Below are 19,003 nucleotides of genomic sequence, written 5' to 3' on the forward strand. Positions count from 1 at the left end.
GTCGATTTTTATTTTTAAATTTCGATTTTCTGGCATATATATCATACTAGTAACGTCATCCATCTAGGCGTGATGACGTAATAGATGATTTTTTTAAATAAGAATAGGGCTCATGTGATAGTTAATTTGAGAGGGTATTCAATTCTCTATTCAATAATATAAATATTAATACACACACCGGCAAAATTAGCCGAACACGTTAAAAATGGGACATGTTTGATGTCTCGTATTTCATAAACCAGTGGTCCGATTTGAGTGATTCTTTTAGTTTGTTATAGCCTTATTATTTAAGAATATCGGTGTAATAATATTGTTGCTAGACAGGTAAATACCATTTTATACCGGGTGTACCAATCATACTGTGTTTTTTTCTTAAAGTTTGGAACACCCTGTGGAATATTCTAGCACATGTAAAATATTAGAATTAATACTCGATTGTAGACTTAGGCTTGCTTAACATTTTCCTTTTTGATTCATTTACTTACGTGAGATAATAAAAAAGTTATGTGCGTTAACAACTATCCGTGTTTTTCATCAATAAATCCTCATAGTAGGGGAGGAAAGTATACTAAATTTGCAGTTACTCGAGCGTTATGGGGACCTATTGGATTGTGAAGAGTATGTGCTAAAAAAAGAGTATGTGAGAAAAAGGTTAAGTTAAGTTTTCCACAAAGTGGGGGACTTTTCATTTTTTAATTAAATTTTCCATTTGAAACAATCATTTTTCTCCGATTATAGAGCTATCTATCCATAATTTGAAAAAAATGTCGAATAAAAGTTGCTTATTTTTACGTAAAGAATCCAAATCTGCAATAAAAATTGGGGGCTCCTATTTAAGATTTTAAATTAAATCCCCCACCCCACCTCCGTGGGGGCTCGTGACACCCCACGGAGAGGGGTGGGGTGTAAATTAAAAATTATATTGTTGCTAGACAGGTAAATGTCATTTTATACCGGGTGTAACAAGCATACTGTGTTTTTTTCTTAAAGTTCGGAACACCCTGTGGAATATTCCAGCATATATAAAATATGAAAATTAAAACTCGGTTGTAGAATTATGCTTTCTTAACATTTTCTTTTTTTATTCATTTGCTTATGTTGGAAAATAAAAAAGTTATGGGCTTTAACAACTAACCATGTTTTTTATCAATAAATCCTCATAGTAGGGGAGAAAAGTATGCTAAATTTGCAATTACTCGAGCGTTATTGGGACCTGGAGTGGATTGTGAAGAGTGGGTGCTACAACCAAAAAAAGTTAAGTTAAGTTTTCCATAAAGTGTGGGACTCTCCATTTTCAATTTAATTTTCTATTTCCACCAATCGTTTTTTCCGATTATAGCGCCATTTATCCATAATAGGAAAAAATGGTGCGAATAAAAGTTGCTTATTTTTACGTCAAGGATCCAAATCTGCAATAAAAATTGGGGGCTCCTATTTAATATTTTAATGTAACCCCCCACCCCACCTCCGTGGTGGTCGTGTTTGATGCCATTCGGTAGATTTTTGAAAAATATTGAATAGGTGTATTTTGCAGTTTTACGATCTGATGTTCATTTCGCAAAATATCGCAGGGTTCGTATTTATAATTTTTAATTTACACCCCACCCCTCTCCGTGGGGTGTCACGAGCCCCCACGGAGGTGGGGTGGGGGATTTAATTTAAAATCTTAAATAGGAGCCCCCAATTTTTATTGCAGATTTGGATTCTTTACGTAAAAATAAGCAACTTTTATTCGACATTTTTTTTCAAATTATGGATAGATAGCTCTATAATCGGAGAAAAATGATTGTTTCAAATGGAAAATTTAATTAAAAAATGAAAAGTCCCCCACTTTATGGAAAACTTAACTTAACCTTTTTCTGATTTTAGCACATACTCTTCACAATCCAATAGGTCCCCGTAACGCTCGAGTAACTGCAAATTTAGTATACTTTCCTCCCCTACTATGAGGATTTATTGATGAAAAACATGGATAGTTGTTAACGCACATAACTTTTTTATTATCTCACATAAGTAAATGAATCAAAAAGGAAAATGTTAAGCAAGCCTAAGTCTACAATCGAGTATTAATTCTAATATTTTACATATGGTAGAATATTCCACAGGGTGTTCCAAACTTTAAGAAAAAAACACAGTATGATTGGTACACCCGGTATAAAATGGTATTTGCCTGTCTAGCAACAATATTATTACAACGATATTCCTAAATAATAAGGCTATAACATACTAAAAGAATCACTCAAATCGGACCACTGGTTTATGAAATACGAGACATCAAACATGTCCCATTTTTAACGTGTTCGGCTAATTTTGCCGGTGTGTGTATTATGGAGGGTAATAAATTAAATTTATGCAGGGTGTTCAAAAAAAATTATTTTTAATTAAATTAATTGACACAAAAGGAAGAATGTATGTAATTTATATAATTCAAAATCCATTTTACTGTTGTCATAAAACAGAAAAAAGAATATTTATTTGACAAATAAATATTGATTTTCACTTAAATTCAATGTTAAAGCTGCCACCCACCTGCCTCTTGACAGTTTAAACATTTCTTTTAAGCGAAAATCAATGTTTATTTTTTTAATAATTTTTTTTCCTGTTTTCTGACAGCAGTAAAATGTATTTAGAATTAAATGAATTGCATACATTCATCTTAATTTAATTAAATAAACTTTTTTGGACACCCTGTATAAACAATCAAGTTAATGTTTATATTACTGAATATAGAATTTAATACCCTTTCAAATGAGCTATCACTTAACCCCTATTCTAATTTTAAAAAATTCATTGATTACGTCATCACGTCCAGATTGATGACGTCACTAGTATGATATATATGCCAAAAAATCGTAATTTAAAAATAACAATCGACCTGTTTTGGGATTTTTCCCCAAAGTCGCCGGTTTACGAAATAATTAATTTATGCGTTACTTTATGGACGCACTGTATATTAACGTAGACTAAGCACTCTGTAGAGCTAAGTGACGACACCATCTTTTTTTGTTCTTTTTCGTTCTGTCTCAGTCTTACAAATAGTAAAGCTACACAGTATTGGGACCGTGCAAGTTCGGCAAAGCGACCTCTATTTCTACGCTCTGTACTTTTATTCGCACTTTTAATTATATTGGCCAATTATATTAGTCCTGGTTGCTGGATAATTGTCAAGGCCATAGTCCAAAAAAATATTAAGAAGAAAAAATAAGATGCAGGTTATGTTATGCAAACGTAAACAATTGTATGTAGTAAATAAAATTAGTTATTAAAATGCAGTACTGCAAGCCAAATACAATTAATTAAATTTACCTTTATATAATAATTGCATATCATATCAATATTGTGGAGCAATATATAATTTTACTGCTTCAATGACGGAAGGTATGAAATATACGTCAATTTGACAATTTCAATTGACAATATGAATTATTTAAGATAGTTGCAATATTTCTCCGCGACTCGCGCACGGTCTTTTCTCGTTTCCCTTCCAAGTACTTGCACACCGCGAATACCCCCACTTAGCTTCCCCATACAATGTGCTAGAAAGAGACTGAAAGAACAACTGCAAGAGATGTCGTCAGTACGCGCGTCCGATATTCTCACAAGAATCTACAGGTCGAGCAAGTCTCGTAAATTTCACGATTGCGAGCCACGCTTCACGCAACCGTGTTTGCGTACTTGTGTTTCGAGTTGCGTGGTCGTGCGGAGTTATATTTACCAAATTTAAATGTAATCGTTTCTACTGATAATATATACTATTCTCAATATGGCTACTGGGTGTAAAAGATAAATCTTATTCTATCTGTTCTTCATGAGTTTTAGATAATTTTAGTTGTATTTCTTTGTAATTTTGTGTTGTACAAAGATTAATTTAACATTTTCTCTGGAAGTATTAATTTAGAAAGATAATATGCTTCATTGGTGTTGTGTTTTGAAGTGTGAAATGCAAAGTAATTGTGATAAAGTCGAGATAAAGTTCACTTTTAAACTGAACTAAATAAGGTATCTGAGAGACAACAATGGTTAAATGCAATACAATGTACAGGTTTTACTAGCGAAATGAAAATTTTCCTGTCCTGTCTGCTGTAATCATTTTATATCTGGTAAGTTACAATTACAACAGTAAGGATTTTTGAAGATGTTAACATTTTAATCTTATAGGAAAATAGGAAAACCAGCCGACTTAATCGATAATAACAATCTCCAGATTGGGTTCCTTCAATAAATATGGGCTATAAACACAATGAAATAAGTTCCCCAAAATCTAAAATGGAGTGCTATCAAAGGAGAATTAAAGGAAAAAATATTCATATTGAAATTATTTATAAGGCACTGGACTGTCTTAAATTCTACAATAATACTAGGTGGGTAAATGATTTTAGACATTTTTCATTAAGAGTAGATTAAGATTAAGTAGATTTTCATTCAGTAGATTTAAGACTTGTTTACACGGGTAGAGTAATGATGCAAGTACTTGATAGAGTAGAGTAACTCTACCTGTAAAAATGCTCAGCACAGTAGAATAGCTGGTAGAGTGTATAGTTGGAGTTAAAGTAGAGTGACTAGCAACCTATGGCAAAGTAACTACTCTATGACCACCACTACTGCCAAAATGTCTACTCGGCTGCACACTCTACCCATGGAACACGCTCAATTATGGCAGAATAGAGTAGGTAGGAGAGTACATGGGGGCGCTGTCATTCTGGCTGGAATTGTGTTTTGTGTAAATAGTGAAAATGAAGTTCACCGAAGATGAAACTTTAAAACTTGTAGAGCTATAATACGGCGAATACCAGTGTTTATGGAATTTAGGTAGTGTATACTACAGAAATAAAAGTTTGCAGCAAGCTGCGGAGGATGAAATCGTCGAAAGAATGGCAAAGGAGGCTTTGGAGTAAACGAGCTTAAGCAAAAAATTAAGAATTTAAGGTGCACTTATAATCAAGAGTGTTTAAAAATACAAAAATCGGTTTCACTATACTAGCATCAGTACTATACTTGTACTCTCCTCATGTGAATGGTATCAAGCCATTTTTGGTAGAGTACTACCGCTACTCTACTCTCCTCAAAACTCTACCCATGTAAACAAGTCTTTACAAACAGTGGAAAATGAGGTAGCTAGTAGAGTAGTAGTAGAGTAAAATATACTGGTTTAGCAAATTACAATGTTTTAAGTTAATACAGTAGCGATCAACAGGTAGCCAAAACGTGTTCCAAGATTGCCACTGTAATTTTGAATATTTTTTCGAGGTATTTGGCACACGTATTCGTAAAATAATAAAGAATGGCGGTACAGAGCCCAATTTGAAAAATATATTAATATGTGGAAATTACTCTGTAATTATACAATATTTAAAAAAGAGCCTGTACCGCCATTAAGAAGAACAAAAAAATACACTTTCTTCAAATAAACTTTTTTATCCGATGCCTAGATTTTGTGTAATTTTGGAACTACTAATGAAATAAAAAATTTTAGTAGTTCCAAAATAACACAAAATCGGATAAAAAAGTTGTATTTGAAGAAAGTGTATTTTTTTGTTCTTCTTAATGGCGGTACAAGCTCGTTTTTTTATATTGTATTTAATTACAAAGTAATTTCCACATATTAATATATTTTTCAAATTGGGCTCTGTACCACCATTCTTTATTATATTAAGAATATGTGTGCCAAATATGTCGAAAAAATATTCAAAATTACAGCCGCAATCTTGGAACACCTTTACGCTACCTGTTGATCGATACTGTTACCTCTTAAGATAGTTTTAATAGTTATTTATGATATAAGTATTAAAAGTACAATTTTAAGACGCGCATGTGAAAGTTAACTTGAAAAAATAATTTTATTAATGTTTTGACTTCCACATCAGATGTCATTGTCAAAATACAAAATATTCATTATTATTAGGTTTATTCTAGCAAACAGTCAAACTAGTCAAAAACCGTCAGCAAACAGTTGGTCGGTAAAAGAACATAATACAGTCACCAGTGCGATCCCCTCTACTCGCGCTGGTCCACTATTCGCTGATGATTTCAAACTGTTTGAAACTGATGCTAAAACAAACCTATTATTATTATGCATATCATTATCTGTAAATAATATTTCTTCTGATTGTTAATTGTAAAGGATAGAAAAATTACCATTTATTGTATTTTTTTTTAGAATCAGCTGAGAGAAGTGGTCTACAAAAAACCAGGAAGGAAACGGAATATGTGGCTACGAAAGGCAAAAGAAAGGTTTACAAAGCAAATGTGACACATTTTTTTGAAATATTTAGGAATATCAGTAAATTGCATTAAAAAATGTATGAAAAGATTTTGTTCAATAAAAATGTTTATATTTATCAAGGATGTATTATTTGGTATGGCCACATATCGTCAGTGATGTAATAATACATCCTATCTGTTTTTTTCATGAGTTTTGTAAGAGAGACTAAAAACTTGTCTTAGGGTCACCTCCTGTTTTCATATGATATTTGTTTTGTAGTAAATTAAACTATCTATGAACTACAAAACAAGTCAAAACTTACATATGAACACAGGAGGTGACCTTAAAACATGTTTTTCCATCTCTCATACAAAACTCATGAAAAAACAGATAGGAGGTATTGTCACATCAGCAAGGATGTACAGTGATGAGTGCCCTAATAACCGGCAAAATATGGGCAACATATTTAGTTGTGAGATAAAAAGAAATGAAACTAGTCGAGCTGGGAAATTTAGCGAAATTAACCTTTAAATTTACGTTATATTGATCCCACCTTTACACATATCGGAGGAGTATGTCAACTAAAACTGTCACTGTGACAGTGGTAGTTTCCAAACTCGTCTGATATGTCTGAAGGTGGTACACAATCAATACAATCTAAATGTATAAGTTAATATCGCTAAATTTCCCAGCTCGACTAGTTTCATGTCTTTTTATCTCACTACTTAATACATCTTTTGTACTATTTTGCCGGTTATTAGAGCGCTCATCACTGTATTTCTGGTATATCCAGGGAATGTCTACAAAATATATTTTGAATGTCCAGAGAACATTCGTGGACATTCATGGAATGTTCCAATAAGACATTCAGGTAATGTTTAAAATGCTGACACAGGATTTTCCTGGGATGTTCAGGGAACATGTTTTCGGGGATATTCCAGGAATTTTTCAATGTCTGTGTACCTTCTATGGACCTATATGGAATATTTTGGTGTTATTACCGCCGCACTCCACTTGCGATTTGTAATCAGGAAGATTGAACACATTGTTTCAAATACAAGTCAATCCATTTGTGACTAAATAATCATGGATTGACTTCTATTTGAAAGAATGTGTTCAATCTTCACAACTACAAATCGCAAGTGGAGTCCGGCGCTTAGGGCTACTTCCTCTTTGGTATTATGTATTATACTACAGAAATCAGGAACTTTCCTTCTAAATATATGTATGCATCTTGGCCATCAAACATATTCTTTGAAACATTTTTTTAAGGGGTTACATAGGTCTTGTGGGTAAAAAAGTGACTTTTTAAAAAAAATATATCTCGAAAACTAAAATTTATTTTTATTTATAATTGGAACATGTAAAAGTATAGTACTTAAGGTAGTCTCAAAAAAAGTTTCAGCCAAAAATATTCATTTTTGTAGAGTTTAAGTTTTTTTTGCGTTGGCAGCATAACTAAGTCCAGTCTCATCTGAAATCAAAAAGTTTCTTGTAGTTTATACCTCTGGCTAGAATATGAACGAAGGAATTAAAAAAAATGAAATTTGAAGATTTTACATAAGTTTAAACACATTTTTGACCCCAATTTTTCTCATTTTTAAAGTAGTTTTTTTTTATAAAACAAAAATGACCTCATCTAATAAAAAATCATTTGTTCATTCACTAGCCAGAGGTATAAACTACAAGAAACTTTGATTTCAGATGAGACTGGACTTGTTATGCTGATCACCACAAAAAAGGGCTGTTGTCGAAAAATTGCAGTCAACTCTACAAAAATGAATATTTTTGGCTGAAATTTTTTTGAGAGTACTATACTTTTACATGTTTCAATTATAAATAAAAATAATTTTTAGTTTCCAAGATATAATTTTTTTAAAAAGTCACTTTTTTTACCTGCAAGACAACAACTTGTTGATTTCAAATTGTAACAGTTGTTTTGCAAAGTATGCTGCCCTCTTGTATTTTCTGTGTTATCTTCATCATACAATTACTTCATCTAAAAATTTTCTGCGAAAAAAAAATAAAACAAAAGTTTAACCACAGAATCAAGTTACACAAATTTTCAAACACCTCACCTGATACAGCGTCTCAAGTACGATTGCGCGAATTGGTAAATATAACTCCGCACGACCACGCAACTCGAAACACAAGTACGCAAACACGGTTGCGTGAAGCGTGGCTCGCAATCGTGAAATTTACGAGACTTGCTCGACCTGTAGATTCTTGTGATATTCTCGGTCTATGTTAGAACTTCTACCATATACGTCTATGGTTTGATGGTGTAGAAATAGGTTACCGGCTGTAGAGGTTCTTAGCCAGGTCGTGCACGAAACATATGCTACTGGCTCCTATAACATATGTAACCTCATCACAATAGGAACATGGGGCCTCTTACAGAATGGAAAATTGCAGATAGTCGAGCGGGAAATATTGCCATATGGAATAATAGGGCTGTACGAAACTCACATGAAAGGCAACAAGCAAGAGAGGCATCGTGTAATGCTCAGAGCATAAAACGGAAAGTATGCAAGGAGTGGCTTTCATGATCAGCCAGCAATTTGAAACGTATAAATTGCTTTTTTTTTGCTTTAAGGTAAAACACAAACACAGGTACAAATTTTGTAAAAGAGAGTGCAATGATTTGACACAAGGATTACACTTCTCGCCCAGGGGCCGATCAGGGCATTTTATAAACGATCAAAGGTAGGCCTCGGATAGATAAGGTATATATACATTAAGGAAAGACATAAGATAGCAGCAAAAGGTATTATTAAATTTGTATTTTTGTTATTCTGACGAAATATAACAGACAATCGTAAATTTCTTTTCTGTTAAAAGCAAGAAGATACATTATGTTATATGGGCTTTCAATGTTCAATTGTAGAAGTTTTCTGAACAGCTCATTGGATTGAGCCCTATATTTTTGGCAATCAAAAGAGATGTGGTCCAGGTCACCGATTTTATTACAAACTTCACAAAGATCACTCTCAAGTATTTTGAAATAATAACAAACTCAGGGAATAACAAACAGTGAAATTGCAGATAAAATTGCCAAAGAAAGCATAGAAATGGGGGAACAGATAAATTGCCACTTAACTGCGGATGAACAAATAAACATCAAAACATAAAATGATGAGAAAATGGTCCTACTTGTGGCAAGAATACACCTTTACAAATCCAACACGTTACACCAGAATAGAAACCAAATTGAGGAAAAAACCTTGGTACAATAAGTTCGATTACAATCGCAAAAGCATAACCACTATTAGTAGAATGAAGTTTGGTCATGCATGTTATCCAGCACACTTACATAAAATAAAAAAAAAAATAACCTGTACGGATAAAATATCATATTTAGAAATATTGAAAAGAGTGAGAAAAGAAGAGAATTACTATTAACTATCGAGGCTCGTCAACTGCAATATCTGGGACATGTTGTGAGAAACGGTAAATATTAAATTCTGTTAATATGATCTAGGGAAAGATTATTGGAAAGATATGTATAGGGAGAAGAAAAATGTCATGGCTGCAAAAGTCGAGAGTAATTTGATTGCAACTCCAATCAACTATTTTGTGCATGATTGCTAACCTCGAAACGGAATCTGAAGAAGAAAGAAAATCAAAATATTCCCTCTTTAAGTAAACGAATACTATGTATATGCGTGTTTTATTGATTATAATAAAGATGTCCTGAAATCAAAGAAGATAGACTACAATGACCTCAGAATCGCATAGTATTTATATTATAAAGGAGGAAATTGAAATTAGACGTGGGGTGAGATAGGTAAAGTCCTTTTCATGAGCATTTTTCAGTGCGTCACAAATGATAGAAAAAAAGGTAAGTCCGTAATAAATACACATTTATACTATTTATTCTGACATGACATTTTAGTTAAATCTGACAGTTGATTGGCGCTCTGCGCCAGAGATTTAAAGTTGGAGCTAAGAGTTAGATGGTTGAAGTGTTACGTTTTTTCGACGTTGTTTTATGGAATGAAAGCTTGGACCTTGAATGCGACGTCAATAAATAACTGGAATCATTCGAATGTGGGTGTACAGAAGAATTCTTAACATATCGTGGACAGAACAAGTCACAAACAAAGAGGTTCTGAGAAAGATGAATAAGGAAATGGAAATCTGGTAAAGGTATTGCTCTGGGTGGATCTGCTTTTCTAATACCTTTGGTCCTAAGTTGTTCTACATCTCCCCATCAAATTTTATCATTTCAACACATTTTAGGGTAAATTGTTATTATTGTCTACGGAAGACTGCCTATTTCTTTTTTTAGTCATATTTACTAATTCTAACTAAACAACGAAGAACTTTTATTGAGTTAAACATTTTAGTAACTATTTTACACTTTTAGGTTGTTGTATATATGACAAACCGAAAAAGTTCGGCGAGAGTAGTTCAGATGAAGATGAAGACGAATGTGATCATTGCCATGGACATGTAGAGAAAAAGAAACATAAACACAATCCATCAGCGGGTAACAGTATTGACAGTGAGGGTGGATTGAGTCCGGGTGATGGACCTAGCTCGTAAATTAAAAAAGTAAGTTATTATTTTTACACATTTTTAAGTTTAGTTCAGGACAGATCGAGTGGAGGGAATTCCTGGAATAGGTATTATCATTTTGTATTGTCAATAGGGTGGAACGAAAATAAAAAAAGAGGCAAACAAAAAGTCCGAGATACAAAGTTTACTACAATTAAACAATAAAAATATTAAACCATATTGTAAATCTAAGACTTTTCGTTAAGAAACTGCTTTCTGGTTGCATCCCGTATCTCCGGCTTTATAAGCACGGAGACGACGAATATATAAGAAAGCAGAAAGGACGCGGTCACGTCACGTATCCACTTTCGTTTCGTCTAGGAAAACGACCGAAAGACAGTTTCAAGTACTCAAAAATCTGAGTAAAGATGAAAAGAGAAAAGGCAGTTTTTGCTTTTATTTGATTCAGAGTTGGACCACCATCTCCAGATAGCTATTTCTGCCTCTCAGGCGATATCAATTGAGCTATGCAGTCACAACTCTGAACCAAACACTAGCAGGCTGCCTTATTTAAGGGAACTTACCGCAACTGCAATAATTCACCTTTAAGACGCAAATCAGCGACATCTCTCGTAAAAAGAGGAAAACGAAAAGTCCGAGGTACAAAGTTTACTACAATTAAACAATAAAAATATTTTAAATCCAAGACTTTTCGTTAAGAAACAGCTTTCTGATTGCATCCCGTATCTCCGGCTTTAAAAGCACGGAGGCGGCGAATATTTATAAGAAAGCAGAAAGGACACGGTCACGTATTCACTTTCTTTTCGTCTAGGAAAGGACTAAAAGACAGTGTAAAGTACTCAATATTTTGAGTAAAATTGTGAAAATCAAATAAAAAAAGTTGAATAGCGTTGTGTCATGGTTGAAAAAATATGCTTCTTATAATCAAAACTAAGTATACAAAAAATAAAACAGGTGACTTTATATCCTGAGATTCCTCAAAGGGACCACATATTTGATAATACGAGCCCCTTCCCATATTAGTTGGCCCAATGCGGATTGAAAAGAAAATCCAATGTTATAGAACAAAAACAATAGTCAAGCATACCTAAACTTTGAAAGTTTTAATTATATGTTTTAAATTAATAAAAACGATTAATTGAACAGAATAACAACAAATTTAAAAAAACTTAATCCATATCTAATTTTAACAAAACAAATGTGATAGTTTACATCTGAGCGATATCCCTTTTATTTTTAATTGGATTCAAATTCTTCGAGGCATAGTTTTTATAATGTTCAACATATCGAGTTAGTACAAATTTTATATTTTAGTATTACTTATTGTATATCTATATCTTATTAATATTATTTATAATTTAAACATATTAAAGTCAGAATTTGGTATTAGTTTTTTGAAAGTAAATTAAATGTAAGACCAAATACTTACGATGTCGGGATAGTATCACGAGGTTTTTTCCTGGTTTTCCCTCGTGATTTACTATGGAATCTCTAACGCGAGAATTTTACTATCATCGTTGCATTTGGTTGTCTTTTTAAAGACAGATCACATGCTATGATTTTTTTGTGACGGATATTCTTGAGTTGGGATTGATTTCATGTAATCGAATGAACTATCTTTTAGTAAAGTCGTCCCAGGAACGCAACTCATAAATATTGGCGATATCATTTTAAAGTCTTCTACTTTAAAATGGATAATAAATTATTGGAAGAATTTTTTTACTTAGCAACAACATTTTTGTTTATTTTAATAGTATTTTGTATTTTGACAACGAAACCCGATTTGGGCTTCAAAACGTTAATAAAATGATTTTTTTGGTAAAATTGTGCCTTATTTCCCATTAAAAATAGTTTATTATAACACTCTGGTGTAAACGAATCTCATATTTTTGCAAGTTTTACTTCAATTCTTTGACCGACCTAGCAGGATGTTTCCCCAATGTTTTTTTTTATTTCGCGCCACAAAGAGGCGTGAAAGTTTCTCTCAGGATAAGTCGGGACTCTTAGAAACGTATTCCAGAAGTAGAATATCATGGTCTCCACTCCAGTAAGTCTTTTGGCTTATGACAACCTACGCCATCCCATTGGAAGACAAAATGTTTCGCTGATTTTAACTTGTTTAAATGACTTTGTGCCAAAATCGGTAAGAGATTATTTAAAACTTTCAAATATTATTTGTCCGTATTTAAAATTCTATCGATAGAATGCAACTTTTCCACAGCTTTCGCCGACATGCTGCCCCAGACCACGATAAACGTAGGAAATTTGACTTTTCTGTTAAGACAGTAAGGTTGAAAATCTTTATTTTTCCTGCGAATACCTCGACTCCTACTTCTCCAATTCGGTTTCTTAATGATGTTCTGAAACTATTTTCTTGTGGCATTTTTATAATTTTAACTATTTAGAATGGGAAATAAGCCACAATATTAATAAAAAATGATTTTTATTAACGTTTCGACGCCCAAATCGGGTGCCGTTGTCAAAATACAAAATACTATTAACATAAACAAAAATGTTGTTGCTGAGTAAAAAAATTCTTCTAATAATTTATTTAATTTGACTCATTTATATCGGTAATTTAAACAAAATTATAGTAAAGTCAGAATTTGGTATTAATTTTGAGAGTAAATTAAATGTAAGACCAAATACTTACGATGTCGGGATAGTATCACGAGGTTTTTCCTGGTTTTCCCTCGTGATTTACTATGAGATCTCTAACGCGAGAATTTTAATGTCACCGTTGCATGTGGTTGTCTTTTTAAAGACAGATCACATGCTATGATTTTTTTGTGACGGATATTCTTGAGTTGGGGTTGATTTCATGTAATCGAATGAACTATCTTTCAGTAAAGTCGTCCCAGGAACGCAACTCATAAATATTGGCAATATCATTTTAAAGTCTTCTCCTTTAAAATGTATCATATTATGTATCTGAATTACCGATATAAATGAGTCAAATTAAATAAATTATTTGAAGAATTTTTTTACTAAGCAACAACATTTTTGTTTATGTTAATAGTATTTTGTATTTTGACAACGGCACCCGATTTGGGCGTCGAAACGTTAATAATATTGTGGCTTATTTCCCATTATAAATAGTTAAAATTCTCCGATTCGATTCCAACACAAACTTCAAATCTGGATTCATCACTCCATTGTATTGCATCCCTTAGTCAATTTGTTCAGCCTCAATGCTCTTTTGACCATTTTGATCTATTTTTCTTGTGTTGTAATTTTAAGACTGGATTAGTCTGAGATACTAAAATTAAATGTTTCTCAAACAATTCATATTGATTTTTTCAACTTTATCAATTAATTTGTAAGTAAGAAAATTTTACTTTTGTGGGCCTCTCGGTGATATGTTGATCTAGAAACGTGTCTTCCAACGAGGTTAATCCACAAAACACTTAAATCTAGCTAAGTTGCACGTCGTTTTTTCACTATAATACGTCTTAATTCCCTTCGATGTGCTTCGTTTATTTTACTTTTTCCTGCATTTATAGGTTTGGTAATACCAAAACTTGAGGTTTTGTATCTCCTAACTATATTTGAAAGGCGTGCAATATTTGACACAGATTTTTAACGCAATCTTAAGAACTGGTTACTATCCCCTTTTGTAGAAAGTGGCACAAATCATCTTAATACCCAAACCAGGCAAGCCTGTAGAAGAAGTTAAGTCCTATAGACCTATCAGTATACTTTCAGTGATGTCAAAGGTTTTTGAAAAACTCTTACTAGACAGATTACAGCCAATCCTCGTGGAAAAGCAGCTAATACCCAACCACCAGTTTGGATTTAGACAACAACATGCTACCACCGAGCAAATTCATCGGAGTCTGCGATTCCATAAACAAAGCCTTAGAAAAGAAGCAATACTGCTCTGCAGCCTTTTTGGATGTCTCGCAGGCTTTTGATAAAGTCTGGCACACTGGCTTGCTATACAAAATAAGAAAAGTCCTTCCTCTCAACTACTTTCTAATCCTCAAGTCCTATCTCTCCGACCGCCATTTCCTTGTAAAAGTTAAAGATCAGTGCACTAACTTACATCCAATCAAAGCTGGAGTACCTCAGGGTAGTGTCCTTGGACCAGTTCTCTACCTACTCTACACAGCAGATCTTCCTACAAGCCAAAACATCATCACAGCCACATATGCAGATGACACAGCAATCATTGCAGCTCACTCAAACCCGTACATCGCCTCGCAACTGCTCCAGACAAATCTCGACGTCATCTATTAACAGTTCACAGCCGGTCGACGTTGTTTATCTAGATTTCTCTAAAGCCTTTGACCGTGTTCCTAAGCGCAGACTTCTACATAAGCTAGAACATTTCGGAGTTCGCGGTACTTTATTATGTTGGATTGATGATTTCCTGACAGATCGACATTACAAAGTTAGAGTTGGCGAATCTTTCTCACAGGACAGGTTAGTGGAAAGTGGAGTGCCGCAGGGTTCTGTCCTTGGACCTCTGCTTTTTACGGTTTATACCAGCGATGTTCCTTCCTATGTTTCAAGTAAAATATCGTTATATGCTGATGACACAAAAATATATGCCAATCCTATCACAAACCAGTTAACCCTCCAAAGAGACTTGGACTCTATTTTTACTTGGTGTTCCCAATGGTTACTACCCTTAAACACAGAAAAATGTGTAGTGCTTAGAATTGGTAAAAACAATCCACTTGTGCCGTACTTCGTTAACGGACAACCATTAGATTCAGTGTTCTCGTATAACGACCTCGGTGTTATTGTAAACAGCAGCCTAACGTGGTCCGACCATATTCAGTCTATTTGTAAACGTGCAAACTCCAGACTATATCTTATTCGGAGGTGTTTTTCGAGAGCTTCAATGCAGTCATTCTGTAAACTTTACACTATTTACATAAGACCGATTCTTGAATATGCTGGCCCAACGTGGTATCCTGATTTGGTTCGAGACAAAATTTTGTTGGAAAACGTCCAAAGAAAAGCCACTCGAATTCCATTGGGACTGAGAAGACCTTCCTATGAAGAAAGGCTCAGTATGGCCCACCTAACTTCTTTTGGACTTCGCCGACAACGCGGCGACTTAATAACCACATTTAAAATATTAAAATTTAATTTCGGAAATCTCGACGAAATTTTTACAATCAATCAAGATGAACGCCTTAGAGGTCACCAATTTAAACTGAAAAAAGAGAACTTTTGTACGAGACCAAGACAGAATTTTTTACCAAATAGAGTTTTCGATATTTGGAATAACCTGGATGATAGCATTGTCTCAGCCCCCTCTACCAACACATTTAAAAACAGACTTGACAGTTTTCTATTATAGTTAAAATATTTTTTTATGTAAACCCAAATTGTATCTTTTTTTTTGTTGTTGTTGTTTTTTTTATTGTATTTACTAGTAGGTTACTTATGTAATTTCTTTGTTTTTGGGCATAATAGGGACTTGTCCCTCTGCCCTTGTTTATGTATAATAATAATAATAATAATAATAATAATAAATATCTGGTTACAAACATGGCGAATTAAAGTAAACGAAAGCAAGTCAGTACATATAACGTTCACTAATCGAAAAGATACGTGCCCAACAGTCTCAATAAATAATCAAGTACTACAACAAAAGGATGACGTAAAATACCTAGGTATGCACTTGGACCGCAGATTAACGTGGAAGAAACACATATTCACGAAAAGAAAACAGTTGGGTCTGAAACTCAATAAAATGTACTGGCTGATAGGAAAAAGGTCACAACTGAGTTTGTACAATAAAATTTTAGTATACAAGGCAGTAATTAAGCCAATATGGAGCTATGGTATCCAACTGTGGGGATCTGCGTCGAGATCCAATATCGACATCCTGGAGAGATTCCAATCGAAAATCTTGCGCATTATCACAAATGTACCGTGGTACATGCCCAATGAACACATCAATCGTGATCTCCAAATGAAGACTGTCAAAGAAGAAATTGCCAGTTACGCCCAAAAATACGACATCCGACTACAAAACCACCCCAACAGGCTAGCGAAGAACCTAATGAGACCCCAGGCAAACAGAAGGCTAAAGCGCCACACTCCAAGCGATCTACGAACAAGATTTTAAATTTTAAATTTTCAAAAATATTTTATTTATTATAGAGTTTTATTTATAGGGTTTTATTTATTAGTCACAAATAATTTTGTTAAGTACTAAAATTATGATTTTATAGGTTATTGTCACTGGACAGTCTCCTGCAAGTCTCTTTTAATTGTTAAACAATTTACTTATTGTAATCATTATTACAGATTGTAAATAAACCGGATGTTAAAAAAAAACAAAACTATATTTCTTACACTATACTGTGACAATTGAAGCATATTCGCGATTTCCGAATTGGATTTTCCAGAATTCAAAAATCTATTGATGATTGAACAAATATGTTTTCATCCATCACTTTATCTCCACTTATTCCCATTGATAATTCTATCTCGACAAACGGTAGTAGGCTTTATAATATTACAAAATCTATTTGACATTAATTATTGATAACTGTTTTGATATAATTTTGCACAGCTAGCTCTGATTTTAAGATAATTATGAAAAAAATCAATGTACGTTGATGTAAGTGATGCAAAGGCCACGATTTAGCGATTTTTTATTATTATTGTTTGAAATAAATAAAAAGATCACAAGAGTAATGGTTTCAATAAATATTAATAAAAAAGGCAATAATAATTAATATGGGAACTTATAAAAATATGTGGATTATCATTTGTTTGTGGTAATTGCCATAAACTGCAAATTCCAAAGGTGGGCCAACTGAAATGGGAAGGGGCTCGTATAATATGAACTTTCCGCCTCTTAGCTAATTTTTATTATAAGGTAATATTGGAAAATCCTAAGTATTTATAGGAGATATTAAATCGAGTTTCATATCCATCTTCATTATCATTGGTGGTTCAGTAGCACTTACTTTGTACCAAGATAATCATTCTCCGAATAATGTTCGGCATCAAAACGTAGCTCAGTGATATTAAACTCCCGTGTCGTTTGTCTACCTTCACTCATCGCCTTTAGAGTACGTTTATTTCTCTTTCAGATCTTCATTCGTAAGCATTGACAACAATATTCGTAAGCTCTGGATGAGCGAAAATTACATTGGGTAACGGGATATATAATTTTTTGAACGATTTCAGGTAGTGTGCTACATGATTTGATTAACTGTAGTAAGTGTCTTGATCCGTCTTGATGGTCGAAGTTTCACTCTGAACCAAAAGGGGGCATAGACTTTGGATATATAAGTTGCCAACAGACAAAGACTTTCATCTGGAACTTCAGTTGCTACGTGAAGCCTCAATTCGTTTCCATGGATTTCTTGAGGCAAAAGAAGCAGATACATTTCCAGTTTCAACTGAGTGCACTATGTCCAACAAATACTGTTGATCCGTACTTAAATCAGACCCGTTACGATCCAGCTATGGTAGATCTGATTATATTCTTTATACTTTCTTACTGGAAGTTTTTCGCAGGATTCCAGTTTTTTCCGAATTGAACCTTTGTGCTCGCAGGGACCTGAAGTTTAGCCATCAACAATTCCATTTATCGGAATAAAATTCGTTGGAATAACAGACAAAGACTTTCTTCTAGAACTTCAGTTGCTACGTAAAGCCTCATAATTCGGTTAGCTATTGTAAGCTATTTAGCATGTGACAGTTTCCATGGATTTCTTGAGGCCAAAGAAGCAAATAAGTACATTTCCAGTTTCAATTGATTGCACTATGTCCAACAAATACTGTTGATCAATCAGACCCGTTGCGATCCAGCTATGGTAGATTTGATTCTATTATTTTTGACCTTCTTACTGGAAGATTTTCGCAGGATTCCAGTTTTTTTCCAAATGAACCTTTGTGCCCGCAAGGACCTGAAGTTTCGCCATCAACCATTCCATTTATCGGAATAAAGTTCCGTAATGATTTTCACAGGAGTAAGACATTGTTAAACACTATATTAAAATGATGCATTGCATATAGTCGGCTATTATTAACGAATAGATAACGTGTACTCTATAAATGTCTACTATTCTAGATCGGTTTTGAACACACCTATGATGTTGAAAGGAAGCTATAATTATTAGTTTACCTCAGCTTATTATCATCTTTTTAATTTCAGTACTTAAATTACATCTCAACTGAACTACCTTTTCTTCATTATTGATATTTTATGGACTTTACGGTCTTTAAATGTACAGTGGAACCCCGATAAGTCGGCCCCCGATAACCCGGAAGTCCGGCTAACCCGGACCGATTTTCATCAGA

General features: G+C 33.6%; 1 protein-coding gene and 1 long non-coding RNA gene across 2 annotated transcripts in view; both read left to right on the forward strand.

The window, feature by feature from the left end:
• LOC126890782 (succinate--hydroxymethylglutarate CoA-transferase-like) overlaps positions 1–19,003 on the forward strand; it is a 91,915-nt gene that overhangs the window by 71,684 nt on the left and 1,228 nt on the right. The window contains exon 6 of the mRNA XM_050659974.1: positions 10,572–10,759. Within this exon, the coding sequence (XP_050515931.1) occupies positions 10,572–10,750 (179 nt within the window). The 3' untranslated portion in view covers positions 10,751–10,759. The remainder of the gene's footprint in view (positions 1–10,571; positions 10,760–19,003) is intronic.
• On the forward strand, positions 3,300–6,338 carry LOC126890783 (uncharacterized). Its single transcript, XR_007700457.1, has 3 exons — positions 3,300–4,100; positions 4,159–4,361; positions 6,158–6,338. It is a non-coding gene; the product is annotated as an uncharacterized LOC126890783 (long non-coding RNA).

The sequence above is a fragment of the Diabrotica virgifera genome, chromosome 8 (assembly GCF_917563875.1).
Source record: "Diabrotica virgifera virgifera chromosome 8, PGI_DIABVI_V3a".
NCBI lineage: Eukaryota > Metazoa > Arthropoda > Insecta > Coleoptera > Chrysomelidae > Diabrotica > Diabrotica virgifera.